This window comes from Penicillium bovifimosum (assembly GCF_028826915.1).
Source record: "Penicillium bovifimosum strain IBT 22155 chromosome Unknown utg000001l_segment0_segment0, whole genome shotgun sequence".
Taxonomy (NCBI): domain Eukaryota; kingdom Fungi; phylum Ascomycota; class Eurotiomycetes; order Eurotiales; family Aspergillaceae; genus Penicillium; species Penicillium bovifimosum.
Window position 1 is genome coordinate 2,048,200 of NW_026622710.1, and position 21,680 is coordinate 2,069,879.

General features: G+C 50.7%; 10 protein-coding genes across 10 annotated transcripts; 7 read left to right on the forward strand and 3 right to left on the reverse strand.

Annotated features, from left to right (window-relative positions):
• Nucleotides 1-703: 703 nt before the first annotated feature.
• N7515_000781 (class I SAM-dependent methyltransferase) lies at nucleotides 704-1,564 on the forward strand (the record flags this gene model as incomplete). The annotated part of the gene is made up of 1 exon (XM_056661525.1): nucleotides 704-1,564. The coding sequence occupies one exon, from the start codon at nucleotides 704-706 to the stop codon at nucleotides 1,562-1,564; it is 861 nt and encodes a 286-aa protein (XP_056526691.1).
• A 1,767-nt stretch (nucleotides 1,565-3,331) lies between these two features.
• Nucleotides 3,332-3,926, forward strand: N7515_000782 (uncharacterized protein; the record flags this gene model as incomplete). The annotated part of the gene is made up of 2 exons (XM_056661526.1): nucleotides 3,332-3,347; nucleotides 3,403-3,926. The coding sequence occupies 2 exons, from the start codon at nucleotides 3,332-3,334 to the stop codon at nucleotides 3,924-3,926; spliced, it is 540 nt and encodes a 179-aa protein (XP_056526692.1).
• Nucleotides 3,927-4,700: 774 nt separating this feature from the next.
• Nucleotides 4,701-5,619, forward strand: N7515_000783 (Voldacs domain-containing protein; the record flags this gene model as incomplete). The annotated part of the gene is made up of 2 exons (XM_056661527.1): nucleotides 4,701-4,975; nucleotides 5,040-5,619. 2 exons carry the CDS (start codon nucleotides 4,701-4,703, stop codon nucleotides 5,617-5,619), a joined length of 855 nt encoding a protein of 284 aa, XP_056526693.1.
• Nucleotides 5,620-6,170: 551 nt separating this feature from the next.
• N7515_000784 (uncharacterized protein) lies at nucleotides 6,171-6,479 on the forward strand (the record flags this gene model as incomplete). Its single annotated transcript, XM_056661528.1, has 1 exon — nucleotides 6,171-6,479. One exon carries the CDS (start codon nucleotides 6,171-6,173, stop codon nucleotides 6,477-6,479), a length of 309 nt encoding a protein of 102 aa, XP_056526694.1.
• Nucleotides 6,480-7,761: 1,282 nt separating this feature from the next.
• Nucleotides 7,762-10,461, reverse strand: N7515_000785 (uncharacterized protein; the record flags this gene model as incomplete). The annotated part of the gene is made up of 1 exon (XM_056661529.1): nucleotides 7,762-10,461. The coding sequence occupies one exon, from the start codon at nucleotides 10,459-10,461 to the stop codon at nucleotides 7,762-7,764; it is 2,700 nt and encodes an 899-aa protein (XP_056526695.1).
• A 1,789-nt stretch (nucleotides 10,462-12,250) lies between these two features.
• On the forward strand, nucleotides 12,251-13,248 carry N7515_000786 (putative carbonyl reductase; the record flags this gene model as incomplete). The annotated part of the gene is made up of 3 exons (XM_056661530.1): nucleotides 12,251-12,503; nucleotides 12,563-12,946; nucleotides 13,001-13,248. 3 exons carry the CDS (start codon nucleotides 12,251-12,253, stop codon nucleotides 13,246-13,248), a joined length of 885 nt encoding a protein of 294 aa, XP_056526696.1.
• Nucleotides 13,249-13,923: 675 nt separating this feature from the next.
• N7515_000787 (uncharacterized protein) lies at nucleotides 13,924-14,685 on the reverse strand (the record flags this gene model as incomplete). Its single annotated transcript, XM_056661531.1, has 1 exon — nucleotides 13,924-14,685. The coding sequence occupies one exon, from the start codon at nucleotides 14,683-14,685 to the stop codon at nucleotides 13,924-13,926; it is 762 nt and encodes a 253-aa protein (XP_056526697.1).
• Nucleotides 14,686-15,687: 1,002 nt separating this feature from the next.
• Nucleotides 15,688-16,593, forward strand: N7515_000788 (uncharacterized protein; the record flags this gene model as incomplete). The annotated part of the gene is made up of 1 exon (XM_056661532.1): nucleotides 15,688-16,593. The coding sequence occupies one exon, from the start codon at nucleotides 15,688-15,690 to the stop codon at nucleotides 16,591-16,593; it is 906 nt and encodes a 301-aa protein (XP_056526698.1).
• A 1,014-nt stretch (nucleotides 16,594-17,607) lies between these two features.
• N7515_000789 (uncharacterized protein) lies at nucleotides 17,608-18,999 on the reverse strand (the record flags this gene model as incomplete). Its single annotated transcript, XM_056661533.1, has 2 exons — nucleotides 17,608-18,197; nucleotides 18,279-18,999. 2 exons carry the CDS (start codon nucleotides 18,997-18,999, stop codon nucleotides 17,608-17,610), a joined length of 1,311 nt encoding a protein of 436 aa, XP_056526699.1.
• Nucleotides 19,000-20,374: 1,375 nt separating this feature from the next.
• N7515_000790 (uncharacterized protein) lies at nucleotides 20,375-20,825 on the forward strand (the record flags this gene model as incomplete). Its single annotated transcript, XM_056661534.1, has 2 exons — nucleotides 20,375-20,546; nucleotides 20,599-20,825. 2 exons carry the CDS (start codon nucleotides 20,375-20,377, stop codon nucleotides 20,823-20,825), a joined length of 399 nt encoding a protein of 132 aa, XP_056526700.1.
• Nucleotides 20,826-21,680: the final 855 nt, after the last annotated feature.

Here is a 21,680-nt window from a genome sequence, read left to right on the forward strand (position 1 = left end):
TAGTTATCCTACCGAAGGACTCGTGGAGGACTAAGACAAATCTTCTAGATGCAGGTCAAAGAAGTAGTACAGAAGCTTAATATAAGCTTAAATTTTGAGGAGTCTAGAGCCCCGGGGTTCCGGCCAGTTGGTTGGGCTATCGACGCTCGATGTCGTACAGCTTTGCATGGAATTCAGCTACAATCAGAGCCAGGGCTATGTCTGGCAAGACAAGCTCGATCATGGCATCATCAGCTTACGCAGTATAACAGTGATTGTCAGGGTCTGACGAGAAAAAGAGATCTTGTGAAATAACGCAGTTGAGCAAACCTCAGTTGGCCAATCGTAGCCTGTAGGGACTGGATTATCAGAACAGTGAAGCAGTCTGAACCAGCTCTGTTTCAAACGCAGCTGGTGTGGCTGATGCGACACATCTTGATCCTTCCATAACCTCCATCTAATCTTCATCTGCCGCTGTCATTACTTGGTTCGTGCAAGCCCATTAATCACGTTACAGTGGCTTGAACAATCTATCCTTCCTTCTTCCAGTCGCTCAGATCAAAGCTGATGCTTATCATCACATACTTGACTGGTACTATCTACAGAAGCGTGCGTTGAGACTTGAGACTATTGCTTACTGGTCCAAACTATCTCTCAACAGATCGAATTCTCTTACTTCACCATCATCTCCATATCTACTTTTATTCACTGACCATCAATCACAATGGTTGATTCCACTGAGAATACCAAGACTCTGTTCAGCTCTCCTTACCTTGTCGACTACTACGACTTACTCCATCCGATTTCCGATTCCGACGATGCCACCTTCTATTGGCGAGTCTACCAAGAGCTGCGGTCACCTCTTGTCTCAGCCCCCAGGGATCCGTTTATCATCATGGACCTGGGCACCGGTAACGGACGTGTGATTCGGGCTATTGCATCTTATGCAACTCTCACTGGTGATGATATGTACAATTGCCGAATCCTAGGAGTTGACAACGCGCCACACATGCTGGAAAGGGCTCGTCAGAACGATAACCCATTTTTCAAGGAACATGTCTTCTGGTACCTCGGTTCGGCGCTGAACCTGGAGAAAGTCATGTCTCAGAGTGGTTTTGGCAAGGTCGATCTTTTGATCTTTTCCCTCGGCTCAATAGGCTATTTGACGCAAGAAGGCCAGCTGAGGATGTTCCTGAGACAGCTATCCAGGGTGCTTCGTCCAAACACTGGACGGGCATTTGTCTCTATCTATGATTGCTTTGCTCTCCAAAAGATGGAAGCTGCCCTACTTCAACCGGAGGACGTTACCAAGACTAAAAGTACTGCTTTTGCCAACATCGTTTATCGGGGGTCCAATCTTCGCAGCGAGGTGACGGACAAGGTCAGAGAAGCGAAGTTCGATCTTCAAGTGCTGGAAGTCACGGAGAAGGGTGAGAAACTCCTGGAGACGAACAAAGTTTCCATGAAGTTGCGGCAGTGGGATAAGGATGAGCTGGTTTGCATGGCTACTGGGACAGGTGTCAGGTTCGTTGAAAGCTTTACAGGCAAGCAGGAGACGATTTGCGTCTTTCAGACTGAAGCATAGGCCCGAGAATATGCCTGAAACGTGCAGAAATGTCTGGGCACTTTAGCCCATCCACAGAAATATCACAGCTGAAGCAAATGAGACACCGATCAGTATGGCATAGCACAAAGGCAAGCTGGAGAGCCCGTACATAAAGATCAATAGTTCTCTGTCATCTCTGACAGCTGACCTTTTTTACCACGAGAGCTATCATAATAATTAATACAGTAGCCACAGCTCAAGTCCAGCAGGCTTGGTCCAGGCGTATGAGCTGCCTACGGATAACTACTCCCACCTGGTACATACCTAAAGGGGTTCTTGCTCAGTTCATGTCAATAGAGGCTTGAAAGTCATATGACGTCGAGAGAAAGGAAGGATGGGGCTAGGCATGTGACTGAGCAGCACACGACTAGGAACCTGTGTCTTTCTCTTCCCTCTCCTCTTTCTCTTCCCTTCCACATCGCACAGCTGTTCAACGTCTGGATCATCTCTCGATACATCCACATCGCAAAGAGGCCTCTTTCTCTTCCCTTCCACATCGCAAAGCTGTTCAACGTCTGGATCATCTCTCGATACATCCACATCGCAAAGAGGTTTCCTCGTCTTTTCTCAATGACAACTCCTTAACACACGAACTTGATCCCTCGACAGTCGACACCGATTTTCCCCAGTATTGTTTGGCGAGTAATGAAAGGTAAGTTGCATTCCAGACAAACTCAATGAATAAGACCATATACTGATCTGATTGCTATTGTCCCCAGTGTCGGAATACCCAAGCAGATTTTGATTCGAGTCGTCCACAATCTGTCTTTAGGAGACTGTCTCCGCGGGCTTGGCATCGTGGAGCTCCGAGATCATCGAATCCATGCTCTGGGGGGGCTACAGAAAGTTATGGTGCAGATGGGAATTCAACAAGCCCTACCGATCACCATATTCACTGACAGCGACAATGCTGTGGCAATTATGAAGAAAGACAACTTCGCTAAAGCAACAAAGTGGACTGACGCCAGATACCACTTCGTGCGCCATGCCGTTCGCCAAGGGATCGTTTCCCTACAACAAACTCCAAGCATGGACAACACCGCTGATGCGCTAACGATACCACTTGGAAGGGACTCGTTCGAGAAGATGAGAGTTCAAATTATGTCAAGACATTGATTCATTGAAAACAAAGATAAAACAAATGAAAAAGGCAGGTTTTAGCATGGGATCAGGTAACCTTCGGCAATCAGGGAGAAGCAGTTGAAGCGCCTCCCCCCGGCGCGAATACACAGGGAGAATCGGCTATTCAGCCACGTACGCGGTCCCCACGGGCGTGTGGGATAATGATATGCAGGCTGCCAGGGCATAGAAGAGAAACATGTCCAGAGAGAGATAATAATTAGTTGAATTAATTCAATGTCGTTTTAGTTGAGATATTTGCATTCATTTGCTTTATGTACTGTGTAGGCGGGTATGGGCTCCCGAGTCCCGCCCCGTCAGCGGGTCCCGGGGCGGATATATACTATTTCGGCCCTGGGGGTACAGGGCTCAATGGAACCTTGGAGGTACTGCCTAACACTGAGAGGCTCGGTAATCGGTATACACAACCTAGGGAATTCATGCTTAATGCTTGATTTCTTCTATTACCTAGGTTGAGCCGCTATCAGTAGTTGCATGCATTGCTAAAATTCCGAGGGCTGTCGGAACCTCAAGTGGCTGTGTTCACATTGTGGCTGTTCTCCCCCCCATCGCTACATCTCCGCTACTCCGCATCGCGCCAACAACCTCACTTTCAACAACTCGGCCATGTACGACTCATATCGTCAGTTTACCTTCATTATACACCACATAGCTAGATGACTGACCCATATTCACAGGTCCACACCCCCTCCTCGCCCAGGTCCCACTGACCGTCTCACCCTTCATCAACCTCCCCACTTCCGTCACATTACCCTACACATACAAATCCGTCCCCTCATCGTTACCGCCCTCCGTAACGGTCGATCCAAACAGTCCCGATGGCAAGGCCCGCTATGTAGTCTCGCCAAGCGGTGAGCACGCAGCTCACCCAGACGACGTCCTTGCCGCGTGCCGCTCCCTCGAACAGCATTTGAACAAGACGCGCAGTGACGCTGAACAAGCTATTTCTGCATGGGAAGAGTCAATCAGGCAACGTGAGCTAGCTGAAAAGCGACGCGTAGCTCCTGGGTGGCTCGACCGCGACGAAAAACTGCTTCAGCCCAGCCGGACGGGTACGTCGCTTGGCGGACAGGGGGATGTCGAACCAAGTCTTCTGGATAGTGCTTCGCCGGACCAGGAATCTGCAAAATTACCGACCATGGAGCCACATGACGAAGGGAAGGAGTTGGATCGAGCATTTGGTGGTTTGGATTTGAAGTGATCAAGCTTGGTCTTGCAGATGACCCAGGGTCTCTTCCTCTCATCTCAGGATTGATTGGCATCGGACTTCCAATGTGGTCAAAGGGGTTGTCCCTGTGCCATATGAGTACCGAGACGTCGCCCAACACTCGTATGCTTCTAGCGGGCTTCCTCACGACCAGCTTTCTGGCGCTGCGTCAGAAGAAATAAGCTTGTCATATTGCTGAGCCTGCAGTATTCTGATCTGGTGTGATAGACAGAGCTATTTGATCTGCTGTGACAGCAATACTCCTGACTGTCGCGGATATACTGTTGACAGTAGTAGCCGTCTCACTGGACTCCTCGCTACTGCGACTCCGCCACAAGTCCCTTGGCAGGACGTACTAGTGAGCGCTGAGCAACTGACCACAGATGCATCCCAATGCTGGTGATTTGTCGTAGAGGCTCTATAGGCGACTTTAACTACTCATTTGATGACGTTATGATCGATACCTAGCTTCTAGTTATGGTTGTCCTGTGCTAGTATAATGCAATTTGAAGCAACTCGTCACTTGGTTAATCAAATACTTCAAATTCATGCAGACATACGAGAGCTATTAGGATAGAGGCTTAGTCCCAGGTATTGATTTAAGTGGCCTTGAACTGTTAAGCAGCTGCCAAAGCTTATCGCGGGGTCACGGAAAAGCTCCACGCCGCGCCGGGAGCTCTTTTCCATTCCCCAACTCCAATCAGAAAGTCACACTTTTCTCATATCAAACCCAACCCTTATTTCTCTCACATAAAGATACCATACAGAATGGAGGTCCTCAGCAACTCTCCCGAAGCCTCATCCTTCGTGCCACTGGCCGAACACCAGTCGCGCACCCCAAGCTCCTTCTACTCCGGCCCCCCAGTTCTGTACCACCACAGCCAGCGCTGCAAAATCGTCATTCTTGAGCGCGAACTCCTCGCCAACCTAGCGCTAAACGCCCTACGTGGCGATAATGCCGTCAATAGCGCCACCAGCGAGGGCCAGCCGGACGATGAGAAAGAAGTCGCAATCGCAGACGTAGACACATGGGTGACATCCGAGTAAGTTCTACCAATCCTTCCAATTCTCCATATCAAGTAACAAACTAAACCGATGAATCAACAGAAAATTCCACCTCTTCTCCCCATCCACTTCAAAAGGCGTCTCAATCCCCTACCCATCAATCTCCCTGCACGCCCTCCAACGCCTCCGCGTCCCAGGCACCGACGCCGAAGTCCAGGGCCTGTACATGCAAGTCGCGACACCGAGCGCGCCCACAGAAGACGACGAAGAAGAGGAATGCGTCGCGTTCACAGTCGTGCTGCCCGGCGACGCCACAGCACAGGACTCAGAGACGGAAGAGACGCCGACGCAGCAGCTCTACGGTGCTGTTTCTGCGTGCTCATATCTACACCCTGATCCGGTCGAGGATGACTCCGATGACGAGGATGGGACTAAGTTTATTACGGCGGAGGAGCACGAGGGTGTCTTCCAGCTTGGTGGGAATGGAGATCTGCCGCCGCCGGTTGATGGGAGCTCGGGGTGGATTACGGCGGAGAATATGGATCAGTTTTTTGATAAGGATGGGAATTGGATTGCTGGGGGTGAGCCGCCTTCTTTCCCACTTGGACCTGGGGCTGGGACTGTTAGGGCTAGGGAGGAGGAGGATGGGGAGGATGAGACTAAGTGGCGGAAGACTGATTAGGTTTTTGATGAGGGTGAGGATGGCTGAATGTTTGTAATGGAGTTTAAAAGACTTGGGTTGTTGTAGGTCGTTATGAATGGATAGTGTTCATTTGCCAAGTGGTTATGTTTGAGGAGGAATGGACAGTAAAGGATTAGATTTCTCGTAACAACTACGTAGGCAGATGGTCCATTACTTTACGTTGTCTGACGAAGATGCTCTACGGTTTCGCAGAAACATTCAAGCTCTGAATCTTGCCCTTTCCTACACTACAATTCGGTGTACCTTTGATGAGCGTCTACCATCTCATGAACGGCATTGGATATTTCAGATACGTGATGCTTTGTACCATGTTTTAGGTCCTTTGAGTGGAGGGTCGGCTATGACTGGGCAGCTCGCCAGAGCGGCCCAGGTTTACTTCCTTGGTGACGGGCCTGAACAAGCATCTGAGCTTGCAACAAATGCAAGATTAGACTCGAATCCTCATCTGATGTCATGCCGTGATATACTGGAGAAACTTGATTTGGTTATTCAGGAGAATTTCCCATATCATAGGCTCTTCCTTCGAGCATATGAGTATCTCTCACAACATACCACTCACTGTTGATGCCCTTCGCGTGAACCCTCAACTACGTTTACTACCGAATGTGGAAGGTGGCCGGCAGTACAATTTACCAAGTGTTAATGCCGAGGTAGCTGCTCTGATCATCCCGTCCGAGTTCGGCCAGCGCGGCTACAGAGATATTCAATTATACCTTCGAGAGGCGCCTTCACTTACACGGGCCACCGATCTGATTTCAGTTGATGGTGACAACTCGGATAGTGATATGATCGAGAATCCGGCACAAGTTACGCCAGCTTTAGTGGAAAGCTCGGGGTGACCGTGCCGCCAACATCAACTCGAGGTTCTCAACTGATTGGAACCATGCTTGATACCTCGGCCGCTCCACTGATCCAAGGTATACGACAGGTTGATGATGTTATATGGGTATCTCGCGCAAGATGAAAATCCGAATTATCCGATTGAGCATCTTAGCGATATCGCGTGCTCCGGTACTCTCGTTACCCTGGATTCGGGTTCGCCAAAACCGTTCGTGAAGGCTACCCAGTTGCTTAGGACCTCTTTGCTACCTCTGGTCCGGTGTCTATGCTAGCTGGTATCCGCTGAATCGACCCGTGTGCCTCAGAGCACACAGCCTTGAGCGTTCCCCTCTTCAATATATACCTAAGCAACTGGGTAGCCTTCACGAACGGTTTTGGCGAACCCGAATCCAGGGTAACCCCGAGCCGGAGCACTCGATATCGCAAGATGCTCAATCGGATTTTCATCTTGCGCGAAATGAGATACATCATCAACCTGTCGTAAACCTTGGATTAGTGGAGCGGCCGAGGTATAATTGATTCAATGTGACTATGTCGATTGCATTTGACGACGAACTTGAAGAAAGAGTAAATACATCGGGGGATTCGGGGGGGTTTTGTGTCCACGAGCGGGATAAGTCCGCGAGTGGGGTAGTCTGATCCACGGCCTTGGCAGTGGTCCTGAGCGGGCTCTAGCCCGTTACAATAACCAAATCAAGTTTCTCCACCGGGAAGCGGTAAGAGTGTCGTAGCACAATTAACTCTAACCTAACTAGTGAAGTGGGAAGAGCGCGAAGGCGGTCTGACATCGCAGACAGGACGATGGGAGGACTGCAGCCCAGGAGACAGTAGCCTGTAGCAGGGACGTCCTATGACCTACAGAGAGCCGACGAGAACCATACTGGAAAACCGAGAAAGAGGCAAAAGATGTGTATTCTGTGTCCGATCTGTCTGTGACTGTGTCCCTTCTTAAGGAGAATGAGCGGTGAACGTAGCGCAGGCCTAAGGCATCATTCCTGGAGGTGGCTCATTTCTCCCACTACAATAGGTAGGCCATGGATATCCAGACATATTATACATACACATAGAAGATAGGGGGAGCATCGCCTGAGATGGAGATCGAAAGGGGGAGGAATAGGAACCAAGAAAAGGAGAAAGACGCGGAGGGTTTGGCGCTGAACGTCCGCATCAGATACAATCAAACATAATAAAAGAGTAAAGGGATTCAAAAAAGGAGTCTATCGCTGCTGGACTCCACGAGACGTCTCCAAGAGACACAGAAACATTGAACTTGATGGACTTTTATTCTCGCAAAAACCCATCGCCATCGTACAGGCTGGCAGGGGTTGCAGTTCCAATTCCAAGACCGAGGGACTTGCCAGTAGGTGTAGTCATTCCACGCCGCGGAGAAGGAGAAGTAGGCGGTGCCTGGGAGCTGGACAAGTGAGGCGGGAATTGCGGATTGGCGGGCAAGGAGCGAGGAATCTCCTTCTTAACAGGAGATGGTGTGGACTCAGGCGTGCGGAATGTTCCAACTGGGGTCAGCACAGAGGACTTTCTTGGAGAGGTAATTTGGCTTGCGTCTTCGTAGATGGTAACTCGATTTTGCATTAAGGCGGATCGACGATTGCCGTAGACTGCAGATGAGCCGCCGATAGGACCCAGTCCATTGCCCAGGCTGGTGAGGTCATGTTCTCGACGGACGAAGGGGTCCATAGTCTTGGCTCTGGTACGCTTCATCGACTCTGTAGACATCCGCCAGTCACTGCCCTCTGTTCCGGTGATACTCATGACTAGAGGAATGCGGTTGGGAGAGGCCAGGGGGCTTTCGGGCATTTGGTTGGAGGAGGTTGACGACACGCGAGTTGAATGACTCCGAGTTGCGATAGGGCTGGGTTGAGTGCGGGGCCCCTTGACTGCTGAGCGTCGTGGGCTACCCATCGGAGTAGTGTTCTCGTGTGTCGGGGATTGCGCGTCAGACATTTCCCATACGGCTGGGACTCGTTCGGGAGAGGGCGTGTGGGTGAGAGCAATGGTGTTTGAAGGAGGCAAAGCAGTGAAGATTTCGGGAAGAGCACGATCGTGATTAAGCGAAGCCTTGTGGGCGCCTGCGACAGAGGAAGTCGGCCTCCTCTTCTTCTTGCAAGGGGTGTCGTCGTGATTCGGGGGCTGCGGCTCTTCGACCAGCGGCCCGAGAGAGCCTAGGCCTGGCTTGCCATGTCGACTGCCATACTTGCTGCGCCTTGAGCCGGACTGAGGTGAGGTTGTACTTGGTGGCAACGATGGCAATGGCTTAGGGCTGTTAATTGTACTTTCCCGGAGATCAACCTCTTCCATCCTGTCAAATTCTTCTGGTTCCTCTTCAACTGTAGGAGCGAAGGACGAGGATCCGAATGTGATGGGCGGGTGGATAGAGATACGGACACAATTCTGACGACGATGACCCTTGCGCTGGGGGTTGGCGCCCTTAAGCGCAGAGGGAAGAGGCCCCTTCATGGACAGACTCCTACGATGCATCGGACTAGGTGACTGGTGAGTATTGCCTGTGTTCGATGGTGACCCAACAGGGTGGAACACAGTTCCAGACCCAGGGGACCCAACGTAAAAAGGATCGCTGCCCAGTTCGACGTGTTCATAGACAGTGCTGTTGCGAGATAGGTTGCACTGCTGATTTGACCACTGGGATCCAGAAAACCGCCAGTCGGAAGCATTTGGATTTTGATATCCTGGATGCATCACTGGAGTCCCAGAACGCAGAGATGCGTGCCTTGAAGGTGGATTCGATGAAGACAGAGAGTCTGTTCGCCGTGGAACCGATGAGGACAGAGAGTCTGTTCGTCGCGGGGCCCCGCTGAAACGATCAGCCGATGCACCGGAATATCGAGCCGTTGTCATGCTCCGTCGGGGAGCCAAAGACGGGGATTTATGGCGAGACTCGGTGGTTGAAGCAGAGCGGACAGGGAAGCTATGCATCGGTGGAATGGATGTGTTGGTAGAAATGAAGCTCCTACGACCATCCTTGACCCCAACGTCTGCGGCACTGAAAGGAACAAAGGTGCCACCAGAAGAGAAGGCGGGAGAGGTCAGGTCGGTATCAGCCGATCGAGGGCCAGTTTCCAGAATCGAGCTGTTGGTAGTATCGAGACTCATGGAAGACAGTCTCATGATAGAGTCATTTCGAGCGTAACTAAATCTATCGGTAGGATAGGCCGTGGGCGGCGGAGGGGGAACCGAATGGTCTGGCATCACGCCAGGAGTTTGGCTAGCGATACTTGTCCCACGCAGGCGCCGAGGGGATTCGTCAAAAACCATTGGGGTTGGATCAAATGCTTGACCTGAATCGCGATTCTCCGAAACAGGGAAAAGACTTGTGCGTTGCATTGATAGGGGCCACCCAGTTGAGTCGGGCCTCATACCAAGGAATCCAGTATCGTCTTCATTGGGATCTGGTGTTTGGTTCGGTGTTCTCTCTGCCGGTAACTCCAGAACCCCTTCAATTGCCGAAAGAGGGACGTCTTCCTTGGATATCGAAGATTTAGGAGGAGGACTGGGCGTCTTGACTGATTCACTCAATGTAGCTAAGGAGCTCATGCGGCGGTGGTGGGAGGATCGAGATAACCGTTTGGATCGAGATCGAGAAAGCGAGTTGCGGAGGGAACGGGCTCTCCCAGTTAAAGAAATAGAAGAGTCAGAGTCATGCTTGGGCCGATACAAACTTTCTCGTGAAGTCAATTGGCCCCATTCACCAGGCTTCCCATAAGGCAGTTGTCCATGTGCCCTCAATATGCTCCCTTCTGCCTGGCTCAATTCAGTCAATGTGTCCACCGGATAAGACTGCAACCCCCTATTGAGCTGTCCCTGCTTTTGCCTGAAGCCTAGCAGCGCCAATGCATGTCGCTCTTTGCGATACCTGACCCAAACAATTATGCCCACTACCGAGACGACAATGAAGATGGCCGCGCACGAAGCGGCTATGGCGATAACGGCAGTCAGCCCCAACATGGTCGCCTCGCTGGCGCGTCACTGAGAAAGACTCGAGGCAGCTTGAACGAGGTTCACGGCGATGAGCCTCTCAACGCGTCATTCGTTTGACTGAGATGCTTTCGGTCGGTGGTTCGAAGTGTTGCTCTATCAAAACGGCAAGAGGCTTTCACGGGTTCGAGATCTTGATGGCGTGAAACAACGAAGCCTCACAATAACAAGAGGTAGCAGGATGTGCCAACAATTCCCCAAGGGCGCCACCATTTGTTATGGGTACATTGATGCCAGCCGAGGAATGTTCATTCATCACCACCCGGCTAGGAATGCTGGCGGCCACACTACCTACCCCCTTCCATCATGGTTCGACATTCGCATTTCGAACAAATAGGATCGTCGAAAGAGGCCACTGGAACGTCTGAGCGCCCATCTGTACGTTGTTGGAATGGGCAACAGTCGTCATCACCAGTTCAAGACTATACTTCAGAAGAAGTGATGGCTACTTTGGAGTGCCGTTTTGGCATCTCCACCAGCATCTCTCGTGCTGGATTTGTACTTACAACTTCTTCCATGTCTAGTTAGATGTCCCAAACAAGTCATAACACAAGACGCGAGGAAGAGTTACCCCGTGGATGACGAATACCATAAGCCGCAGTTAATGCGACGCCGACCGAACCATCAGTGCCTATTCGGCACCAGCCCGGCTGTTGTCAGGGATCATTGATCCATTTTGACATTGGCTGTATGGTTTTTCCTTCTGTTGAGTCTCGGTATATGCAGCAAACGCGTGGCTGGCGTGAGATTTGTGGTCATCCAGCTCAATGTCTGGGGTCTGCCCCTAGAACGCACTGGTCGCGACTTCAGCCGAGTTTGAACTACTTGGTAGCAAGGACTATGTTTGTCATTAACTCATTATTTGAAGAACTGCTGCTGCACTGCAGCAACTGCTTCTTCAATCTTCATCGCCCTCCAATTGAGCTGAGCCGAGTGATGTCGACTTTCGGCTCTTCCCTTCCCCCTGTCTCAGCGCTGTCCCTTCGGGATCGACTTTAGCCGGAAGCCGGCATCCTCGGCCATTCCTTCCCGAAGGAGAATTTAGTCAACATTGCAACCTTCCAACCTTGGAAGGGTTGACTTGGAGGACTTGGAGGACTTGGAGGTATTTTCCTTACATACTGTGTATCGCAGCAGCTTCCAGTCCATGTGGGAGCTTTCTTAGTTCTATTATTTACACAGCACGAGCACCAAACTCAAAGCCAAAGCGCAAGCAGATCTTGCCTGCGTCATGAGTTCCACATACCAGGACTGGCCTAGGGCCTCCACATACACAGTTTCACCGCCCCGCGTCCGAAGAGGCTAAGAGCCAAGCTGTGTCCTTATCATACAGCATAGGTATGAGGGTTTTTGGCGCCTCGATTTCTTGACTATGTCTCTCCAAAGTCCAATCAAACTGTCTCGTCATCATCGCATGAGATTATGATATGTCCGCTCGTTAACCTGTCAAAGAGCAACCCTGTTGGCTATGTATTTCAGAGCGCCTAGCGCCACTATCCACGATCCACAAGATCCAGTCCACGGGTGTCCCCCACCAAAGCATTGGTGAACAATACAAGAGCTCCCCACCAATGTCTTTGTCTAGGGGCGCTCTCGTCCGACTCCCCCGCCAACGCACGTCTCACAGTCCTACCGCGTGTCCTAGTGTCACGAATCTGCTCCTCAGGCGGCTCTATTTAACTGATCTGCCCCTCATAACTGGACATACTTCCCTCTAACCGTGTCACTTCACATCTCCTCACACTCTGCTCTTGTCGCAATGTCTGCAAGTCCTATTACGAAGAATGGACTCTTCGTCCACAATAACACAACAGCTCCCGAGCACCCGAGTGTCATGAGCATGTTTTCCCTCAAGGGGAAGACTGCTATTGTCACTGGTGCCGGTGCCGGTATCGGTCTTTCTGTTGTTGAGGCTCTAGCTGAGGCCGGTGCCAATGTGGCTATGTGGTACAACAGCAACCCCAAGTGTATTGAGCGGGCTGCTGAGATCTCGCAGAAATTCGGTGTCCAAAGTGCGTGAAAAATCCACAGATATGATTTGCCAAGTGATCTAACGCGGATGGATCGATAGCCAAGGCTTATCAAGTCCAGGTTACCGATGCCAAGGCCGTTGAGCAAGCCGTCAACGACGTGGTCAAGGAATTCAATGGCCGTCTAGATGTATTCATCGCCAACGCTGGTATTCCTTGGACTCAGGGCCCGATGGTCGACGGACCTCTCGAGCACTACCGTGATGTTGCCGGGGTTGATCTTGATGGCACATTCTACTGTGCCAAATATGCCGCCGACCACTGGCGTCGCCAGAAGGAGGAGGGTACTGATGCCAACGGCAATAAGCTTACCAACTTCACATATGGTAGTTTTGTTGCTACTGCATCTATGAGCGGTCACATTGTCAACTTTCCCCAGATGCAGGCTGCCTACAACGCCGTCAAGGCTGGCGTCATCCATCTTTGTAAATGCCACCAATATTTCATCAGCTTCTTCACTTTCACTAACATCTTTCTAGGCAAGTCCCTTTCCGTTGAATGGGTTCGCTTTGCTCGCGCCAACACTGTGTCACCCGGTTACATTGCTACCGAGATCTCTAGCTTCGTGCCTGAGGAAACTAAGAATGTTTGGCGCGATAAGATTCCCATGGGTCGTGAGGGCGAGGCCCATGAGCTGAAGGGTGCTTATCTTTACCTGGCGTCCGATGCTTCGTCATATACCACCGGAGCTGATCTTATCGTCGACGGTGGCTACTGTGCCCCATAAGCTTTGGAATGAAGGTTTGCCTGTGATTGTTGATTTGGAGGGATTATTTCAGCGACTTGATGTGATTGAGATGACGGAAATTGGCGATTCACTTTTTGGGATTGCGCTGCTATGCGTGTGTTCTCTGGAATCCAGACTTGCGTAAAGTGAGGCATGGTGACAAGGATGAAGTTATCTAAATTGCACCGTTTCCAAGCTCCAAAAGATGGAACCATTTTCCCACCATTGATAACGAGCTGCATTTCAGATTATGCGCGATTGCCGAGTTAAATACGCCATGAAGACCGTGCCATCCTTGTACGCAGTAAATGTCCAATCGTCCAATCCCTTGCGTGGCGCTTGTTGTAACCCTACCAATGATCGCGCTCTACCCCCAACCCCGTGACAGGGCTCATACGACTCCTACGTCAAGCGCAATGTGATCGATAAAATGACCTGTTGCTTTGAACAAATTACCGCCGAACTACAACAAAGCAACAAAATGAAGAATTACCAAAGTATAGGCTCGAAGTGGCGGACTACCTTCCATTAAGCAAACAATACTGACACTGAATAGAACCCCCTGCAATCGCCGCACCGGCCTCACCTCAGTCCCCTCAGCTCGCCCCGCCTGCGGGAGATCTGGCAGAACTTTTGAATCATGTGAGAACAGGTCTGAGGTACTGAGATCTCAACTCAGGCATGTACTTCCAAACCCTCGGTATGGGGAGCAACGAGACCATAAACCATCTGGACAGTCCATTCAACGGTCTGGTCCAGCAAAAGCTGCACTCCCCGCGGTTGACGGTCATCGACAGTATAAATCTGACTCTCGGCTTCAACTTGCCAGACCGGGATCTCGCCGCCTGGGATATGTGGGTCTAAGATGCGAAGGTCCCAAGACTGATGGATATAGTTCTCGTCGTCAGATGAATCGATAGAATATTCGCTGTAAGGATATTCTCCGTCAGAATCTTCGTTCTGAGACTCGTCGCCATCAGAATCTTCAGTCCTAGTAAAACTGGCCTGCAGCTCGGAGAGATGGGGTTCTCTGGTCCAGAAAACGGCGATTGGGCTCTCGTCCGCTGTGCTTGGGCGGTTTGCCGGGATCGGGCTCGCCGGGGGGTGGGGATATGGTGTGCGAGGTCTAGCGGGTTTGGAGAGTGGTGATCGCGGTTGTGAACGTGGGGTGCGTGGAAGAGCTGGATGCGTTGGTTCTTCACTCTCTTCTTCGTCGTCGTTGATATCACGGCTGATTAGTTCGTACCTTGCCTCGTCGTGGTTGGCGGGGACGTGGTTTGCCCATGTTATATTGGTCATTCGGCGGTACAGTGGAAGAATGATGCGCCGGTGGAATGAGCTGAGGCGCTGTATGATTGAAGCGTGGTAGACGGCAATGACGAAAAGGAATGAGAGGGCTAGGCACATTGCCGGGAAGGTAAGTGAGGCTTTTCCCATGATGGGTTCACTGATAGTGGTTTGGGGATCGAGTACGTGTCGAGGCACGTAACGTGTCTAGTCGTGTAATCCGCGAAGAGACGGAATGCAGCGGTATGAAGAGAAGTATTGGAGAAGACGTTGTGATCAGATCTTAAGCAGGTCAAGAAAGAGTAGATCATAGAAGTTGTATTGACTGGGATTGCCGCAACTCATAGGTAAACAACATGTCATTTTATTTCGACAGTCAATCTCTAGCAAACTGCTGCAAACGCAACTATCTCTTCAATTACTGATAGAACAGGTAAGGACAGTCTCTGGTCATCAAGGATGTCCTCCTAGCATTTCAGTATAAAACCTAACTCCCTCGATGGTGCAACTAACCAGGATGAGAATCACCAGCCAGCTACTATATAGCTAGATCTTGATTCTTGAATAAAGGCAGCTAGGTAGCAAATTAGTCTAATATACGTATTGGAGGTCAGATCCCTACGCTCGACCCGATGATCTTTGAAGTCACGATGCTCAGGCCCAATGATCGAGTCACCCCCCACCGAGCTTAATTGCGCCTCCCCCAGATGATCTCTGCCCGGACTCACGTCATTTGAGCCAAGGCAGTATTATATTTAGTGAAGCCACTCCGTTTCATAAATTATCTATCTTTATCCCATGGCGCTCACCTCAGCTTCGAAGAAAGTCGTTATCCAAGCATCTTATTGTGAGCGTTTTTCCTCAAAGGGCATTGTTTGTCAGACCCTCAGCATTGTCCTCGATTGTTACAGACCAAGCTTCTTCTCTTTGTTCCTTTAATTCAAAATAGAATCAATGGAGGCTATTGTCTTTCTCTCGTTGCCTACAAAGCCGGCACAAAGGCCTTTAATGCATCGTATAAATGCATGCCAAACACCACCTTCCTTCTCTCCAATTCTTCTCCCCTCAAGATCAGACTGCAAGACTTCACACATACCTCATCTCAATTATCACTTTGACCACACCACAAGTGCAATCACTGAGCTATTCGCAATGGCAGTTGACCGCAAGACAAAGACCTACCGGGTTACCAAACAAGCAGTTGCACCAAGGAAGAACTGGTCTGAAGCTATTAAGCAAGGACTAGTACAGTCTCACCACGTCAAGCATCCATCACAACATGGTGCATGTGCTGAACTGTCCAGATCAGCACACAACATCGCTCTACAGGAGGCCCTCAAATGTACCGAATGTGAGAATCTGCACATCAACCGGCATATGATGGAAGCAGATATCACCGCAAGAGCCTATATTGTCAGTGAATACCCACCGTTCTTCTCCTGCGAAAGCGTCCAGGACGACAACATCGACCCACTCGACACATCTCCCCCTCCGAACAAGAACGCAACATTTTGGGATGACATCACCCTATCCCAGCAACAGAAATACTACGATGCAATCGACACCCTCATCAAGAAAGCTGAAAGAGATTCAGGCAAACCAGCAGACGAAACAACCGTCCTCTTCGCTCACTACGAAGTAGACTTCCACATTCGCCAACATTACCTCCGCCCCCGAAGTCTCCTCACCCTCTGTCGCTCAAAAGAGGATATCAAGGACCTGAACTACTGGCATTGGGAAAATGCCGTTTCAGACGAGCTGGCTTCTGGGGTCAGCCCTGAATACGGTGTGGGATGGGTGCACGAGCCGAGCAATTCCATCGGCCACCAGATCGAGGCTTGGGAGAAGGGTGCGCGCCTCCGGGAAGAGCATCTCGCAGAAGTGAGGGAGCAGTGGGCGAAAATTATGGAGGAGAGACGGAAGCAGAGGTTGCGCAAGGTTACCTTTTTGTTCCAGGGGGTCCCTATCAGGGAATATAGCTATGAGTCCCCCTGTGAGCCTCCTCTGACGGAGGAAGAAATCGTGTGTTCAGCGGCGCGTTTGGCGGGCTGGGTGTAAGCCTCTTTAGTTACTCGATGAGTGGTTGTTGTTTTTTGTTTTAGTATGCGAGATACCCATTTCAATGCAATATGAATTTGAAGAGACATTTGTACTTGATGTTTGATAGTAGATGTAAACCGAGCATAAAGAGTGTGTCAACGCTATAATGAAAACCTAGGAGAAGAAATGAGAGCAACTCCAGGCCTAAACAGGGATAGAAGAAGTATGGGCACGTGGAAAGACCGTGTCACATGCGTTTGGAGATAGTTTGGGTTGCATAACAATATTAGGGTAACTACTGAGCCAGAGCAATGACGTCACTCAACCTTATTGGTGATCAGTGGGGCTGAGATAGTTACAGGACCTCCTCAAAATGAACCATATGGCATATGGCATATGCCCTCAAGAATACGCCTAATATTGAATGAACGCGACTGCATGATAGTAATACTACAAGAGAAATCAGTAAGCGCTTCTACATCTGATTTTGACCAATACCGGCCCCGTGGTCGAAAAGTGCATGGGATGTGACAATATCTCCATTGATGTGTCTCGAGCAAGAAATTATTGACAGCAGTAAAGGTACCCCTGGTCAGTTCCGAGTCCTCGGGCGAGACCGATCCAATGGAGGTAGTCTCACTAGTGCAGGGCAAACTGCCTGATCAGGAGGATCAACCGGTGAGAAGGGCCTACTACTAACTCGGAGGCTTTGAGGAACAGTTCGCTCCTCCGTCTGCCCCGGTGAAGCCCGCAAGGGTTCGGAGGCCTCGGTGTCTCACCGGGTGACCGGGGTCATTTAACCGAACTCTTTTGCTAAGCTTCGCGGCTAAGCAATGTGCGGCTGAGGGGTCGGTCTGGCGTTCAGATTTTGTCGCCAGGCCGGGGCGTCAATAAATCCCGCGTCATCACACGACCTTTCTTTCACCCCACCTTTTTCTCTTGTTGTTGTTAAGCAATGCTGTACATAAGCCACTGTGTAGATGAAGTATTTCCAACTAGGCACACTTGCATCGACCTATATCGTATACTTATCTATATTTCTGCTTCGGCCTGCTGTTTATGCTCCCGGCGTAGCTGCTCCATATCATTCTCCTCAAACATGAAATTCCAGATCGTTTCGGAAACCGTCAGTCGGTGTTTGTGATCCCCCGGCGTATTCGTCTTCGAACTCTTGCTCCCAACATGCTGCAGTACACTAGGAGTCAACGCCCAACGTATCTCGTTGTTCTCATCGGCGTAGATTTCTGTAAGCATGTCGACGTACCCAGCTCTCTTAGACTCGTACCAGGATACCAAATCTCCGATGCGAGACTGTGGAAAGACCAATCCCTGAGAACAGCAGCCGAACTTGGGCATCTCGTGCACTCCTGCAGGTATCGAAAGCATTGTGATCCTCCCGGCAGCAAAGAACAGGATGATCAGGAGAGGAGTCATAACGAAGGCGAGGAGAGCAATTATCTCGTTTGGAAGGTATGCAGTCGTAGCTGGGCGACAGTGGCGGATAGCCGTTGCTATGGCCACCACTCCCAGTGCGGCAAGGAGAGAGAACAAGAGGTAGGCGGGCCATTCTTCCGAGTTCCATCCAAGGAATTGTTCAGTGTAGAAGAGTCGAAGGTATAACCCTATGAAAAGATTGCTTCATTAGTCCCATCATTTCTCCATGCAATTTCCATCGTCAGAAGTAGGAGATGATTCATGCTTACACTTGTCTACACCCTCCTCAATGGTCTGTTGTTCAGCAAGAGACAGGGCGTTTTTAGTCCGATGGTACCAGCCATCAAGAGCAATAACATCATCCTCAAGCATCACAGTGTAGGATGTATTAACGGATTCGCACGCCCTCAGAAGATAAATATAGTCCAGCAACCCCTTTTCGCGCGCAAAGCTCTTCGCCTCCGGGGTTTCCAATTCGCGGATGTGCTCTACATCCACCCGATCGGGGTCGTAGAGAAGAACCTTGTCTGCGAGGGTATGAAGCCACGGCTCCACGTACGCCGGATGCTCTGCTGGATTCGAGTGCGCGATCAGGACGATCAGGTATAAATCTCCTCTCTCTGCCGCCGTAAGGCCCTCCAGCACCGACCCTACCGCGCCTTGGAGATAATTTGCACCCCTCCGTGCCACCGAAGTAATCCCCACACATATCGTGGGATGCGCAGATACTTTGGTCTGAAAATGGAGGGGAAGGGTATTATTGTTGGCATGTTCTAGGAAAGCATTGGCTTGCTCTCCACGCTGGACTGAGTAGGCGGGCTCGTAAGCCTTGTCTTCTGCGAAAAAGGCCGATGTTGGATCACGCCAACTTCGGGCGCGGGCCCAATTGACTGCGAGCCCATAGAGAAGGCCAAATCCCAGTAACAGACGGCAAAAGTGTAAGTTAAGGAACGCAAGGCGAGGTCTCAACAGTCTCCTTGGTAGAAGCATTTAGAGCGTCTATCAAGATGTTGTGGCCCAGGAAGCAGTTGACAGCTGACGGTGTCGCTAAAGCAATCATGTCTGGTTATAGCCCCAAATACGTTGCATTCAGGGGGAGAAATATTTGGCCGAAATATACCCCTGCCATGTTAGTTGCTGGGATAATGATCCTGATCCACGCTCTCGGTGTGGATTGGTTCGATCTGGGCAGCACGGAAGAAATCCGTTCCGACTTCCTTAGTCTGCTGCAATATGCCAATATTTCAATAAGCAATTTGATTTTGCTAGCCGATCGCGCGAACTGGAGCACAGTCAAATTGGCCCCCATCATCCATGGCCGGGCCATGGAGAACTTCCGTTTGACGCGGTGTCGGGTCTGCCCGCGTCTTGCCCCACGAGTGATAACTACCTAGCGCTAGCCCCCGCTTCCGTAAGCGGCAAGTGGGTTGATATCAACATTGTACAGTCATGGAATCCCATTGAGCCAGTAATTGGTCTAGGGCAGTGGCGAGATAGAATTATCCAATCCCCAATTGGAAAGGCTCATCATCCGGTGAAGTGGACCTTTGCACGTGCAGTAGTGGTTTCAACCGAACTCCAGGCAGACTTTATGGCCGGTAAAGCCCTCTCTTGACTGGATTTGATGCAGGCTCGAGAGATTCATAGACACAGAAATGTCCCGGCGAGGGCTATGAGGTGAAGCCAGGCGACGCGAAGCGAAGCGAGGTCATCTCAGCTCCATCTCAGCTCGGTCGACAGAAATGGGCAAGGTGCTGCTGGGCCTGATTATTGCGCAGTATTAGAAAGGATGCCCCGGGGCTGAAACATGAAAGGTATTAGGTATTTTGACTCAAATATTCATGGTCGCTTGCCTGGTCGGTTCAATGAACTTGCTCTCCCTCTCCGTGTGGCTAGGGCTCCTGTTAGCTGGTGTGAGCTATGCTGCTCCGACCAGATCAGCCCTAGACAAAAAAATGTCACCGTATCCGGCTCCGTCAACGATGCCGTAATTGCCCGGGTTATTCTCGTTTTCTCAAGAAGCGCGAGGTCTTTTACGGCTGCAGCGATCAATGGTTCTCGACGTATCTCTCTAGATTTAGATCACGTGATGCTACGATTGTTTTGAACTGTTGACTAACAATAGCACGTGCCAAACCAATTTTGCGAGGAGAGTCCCTAACGCTTTCCACCCTTTTCGTGCTGCCCCTGTAAACACTTCGTCCACCCCCTGTCTGTCTCCTTCTTAACGCCCAACCCCCCTATCCTCCTTTTACTGTCTATCCCTTCCTACACACTACACCTTCGCAATGGCGGACGATCCTACCCTCCGTCGCTGCACTAATTGTGATCTCTCACGACCGTTATCCGAATTCATCCCTCTTCGATGACCGGCTCCTGCATCGCCCACTATTTCGGATCCTATTTCGCCACCCAGCTCCACTGCAAATCGCAGCGACTCCAATCCCGCCGTGACCGAGCAGGACTGGCAGCTTCTGGAGGACTTCCAGGAAATCTGTTCGAGCCGGAGCTTCAGACCTGCGAACGGTGCCGTGAACGTTCGTTCGACATGAAACTAAACGTTGATGGCGTATGCGGGCGATGTGTTAGGGTGGATGCGGGTCGCATCCGTTGCCGACCAGATGATATCCCGGACTGTTGCAAAGGCGCCATTGACCGAACGCGGGCTCGTCAATGGCGCCTTTGTGACGGTACAGGATATCATCTGGGTGGCTACGGATGTGGATCGGTTGCACACTCGCCCCGACGCTCTTATCGTGACGGTCGGTGGTTACTCTGGGCCGGCCTGGAAGACGGACGACCAGACGACCCCCTGATGGTTTGGGTGCTTCGCTAAAGCTCAGCAATACGGAGTAATAGATAGCTTGATACAATAGCAAGGTTGCTGTCACCGCTTCTAAAGGATGGAAGTATTATCGTTGTTATGCAACCCAGCCTGCGTACATGTAACTCCTATGTAGCTGGGCTTTTGGAAACTAAACGAATATGCAAAGGTAGGTGACTATCACGGTGATCTTCTGCATTCAGACCCTTTTCCTTGATCTTCTACCAGAGAGGGCGAGGCAACCCTTGCCCTCCTGAAAATAGGATAGTCAATGGGGATTGAGCAAATGTCAAGCTGGGACCAAGGCCGGGCTCTGTGCAGCACAGCGTACAGTGGAAACTCAAAACGGAGTTCAAGTAATGGTCGCTAGTAGCGGGTTGCTTGTTCCTGTGCCGCTTCTGCTGTTTCTTTCCCCGGTTTCTTTTTCCCCATATTTCGCTGCCATTTTGACTAGCCGCCCATAACGAACGACGATCAATCTTCATGATGAAATATAAATGGATCTCGGGGTCCAGAACATCACTACGCAGATGCTTAGACCCTCACTATTGCTGCATTCCCCGCGTTGAATACAGACGGGAACCGGGGATCTTCACCCTCACTTACCTCTTTAAGAAGATCCGCTCCAAAGTCAGGATGCGAGTGACCTTATCCCACTAACCGCAGAAGTGAGGACAAGAAATGAGGGGCAAACGCGTTGCACTGCAAAATTTGCACGTTCAAATCCCCAGCTTCTGGGAGAAAAAGCAATACGAGGAAGCCGAAGCACCGATCTCCCGGTTGTGGCTGGCGCCCCTGCTTGGCTCTTCACGTCTGTGATCTGCTAGACATGCTCCCCTCGGTCTGA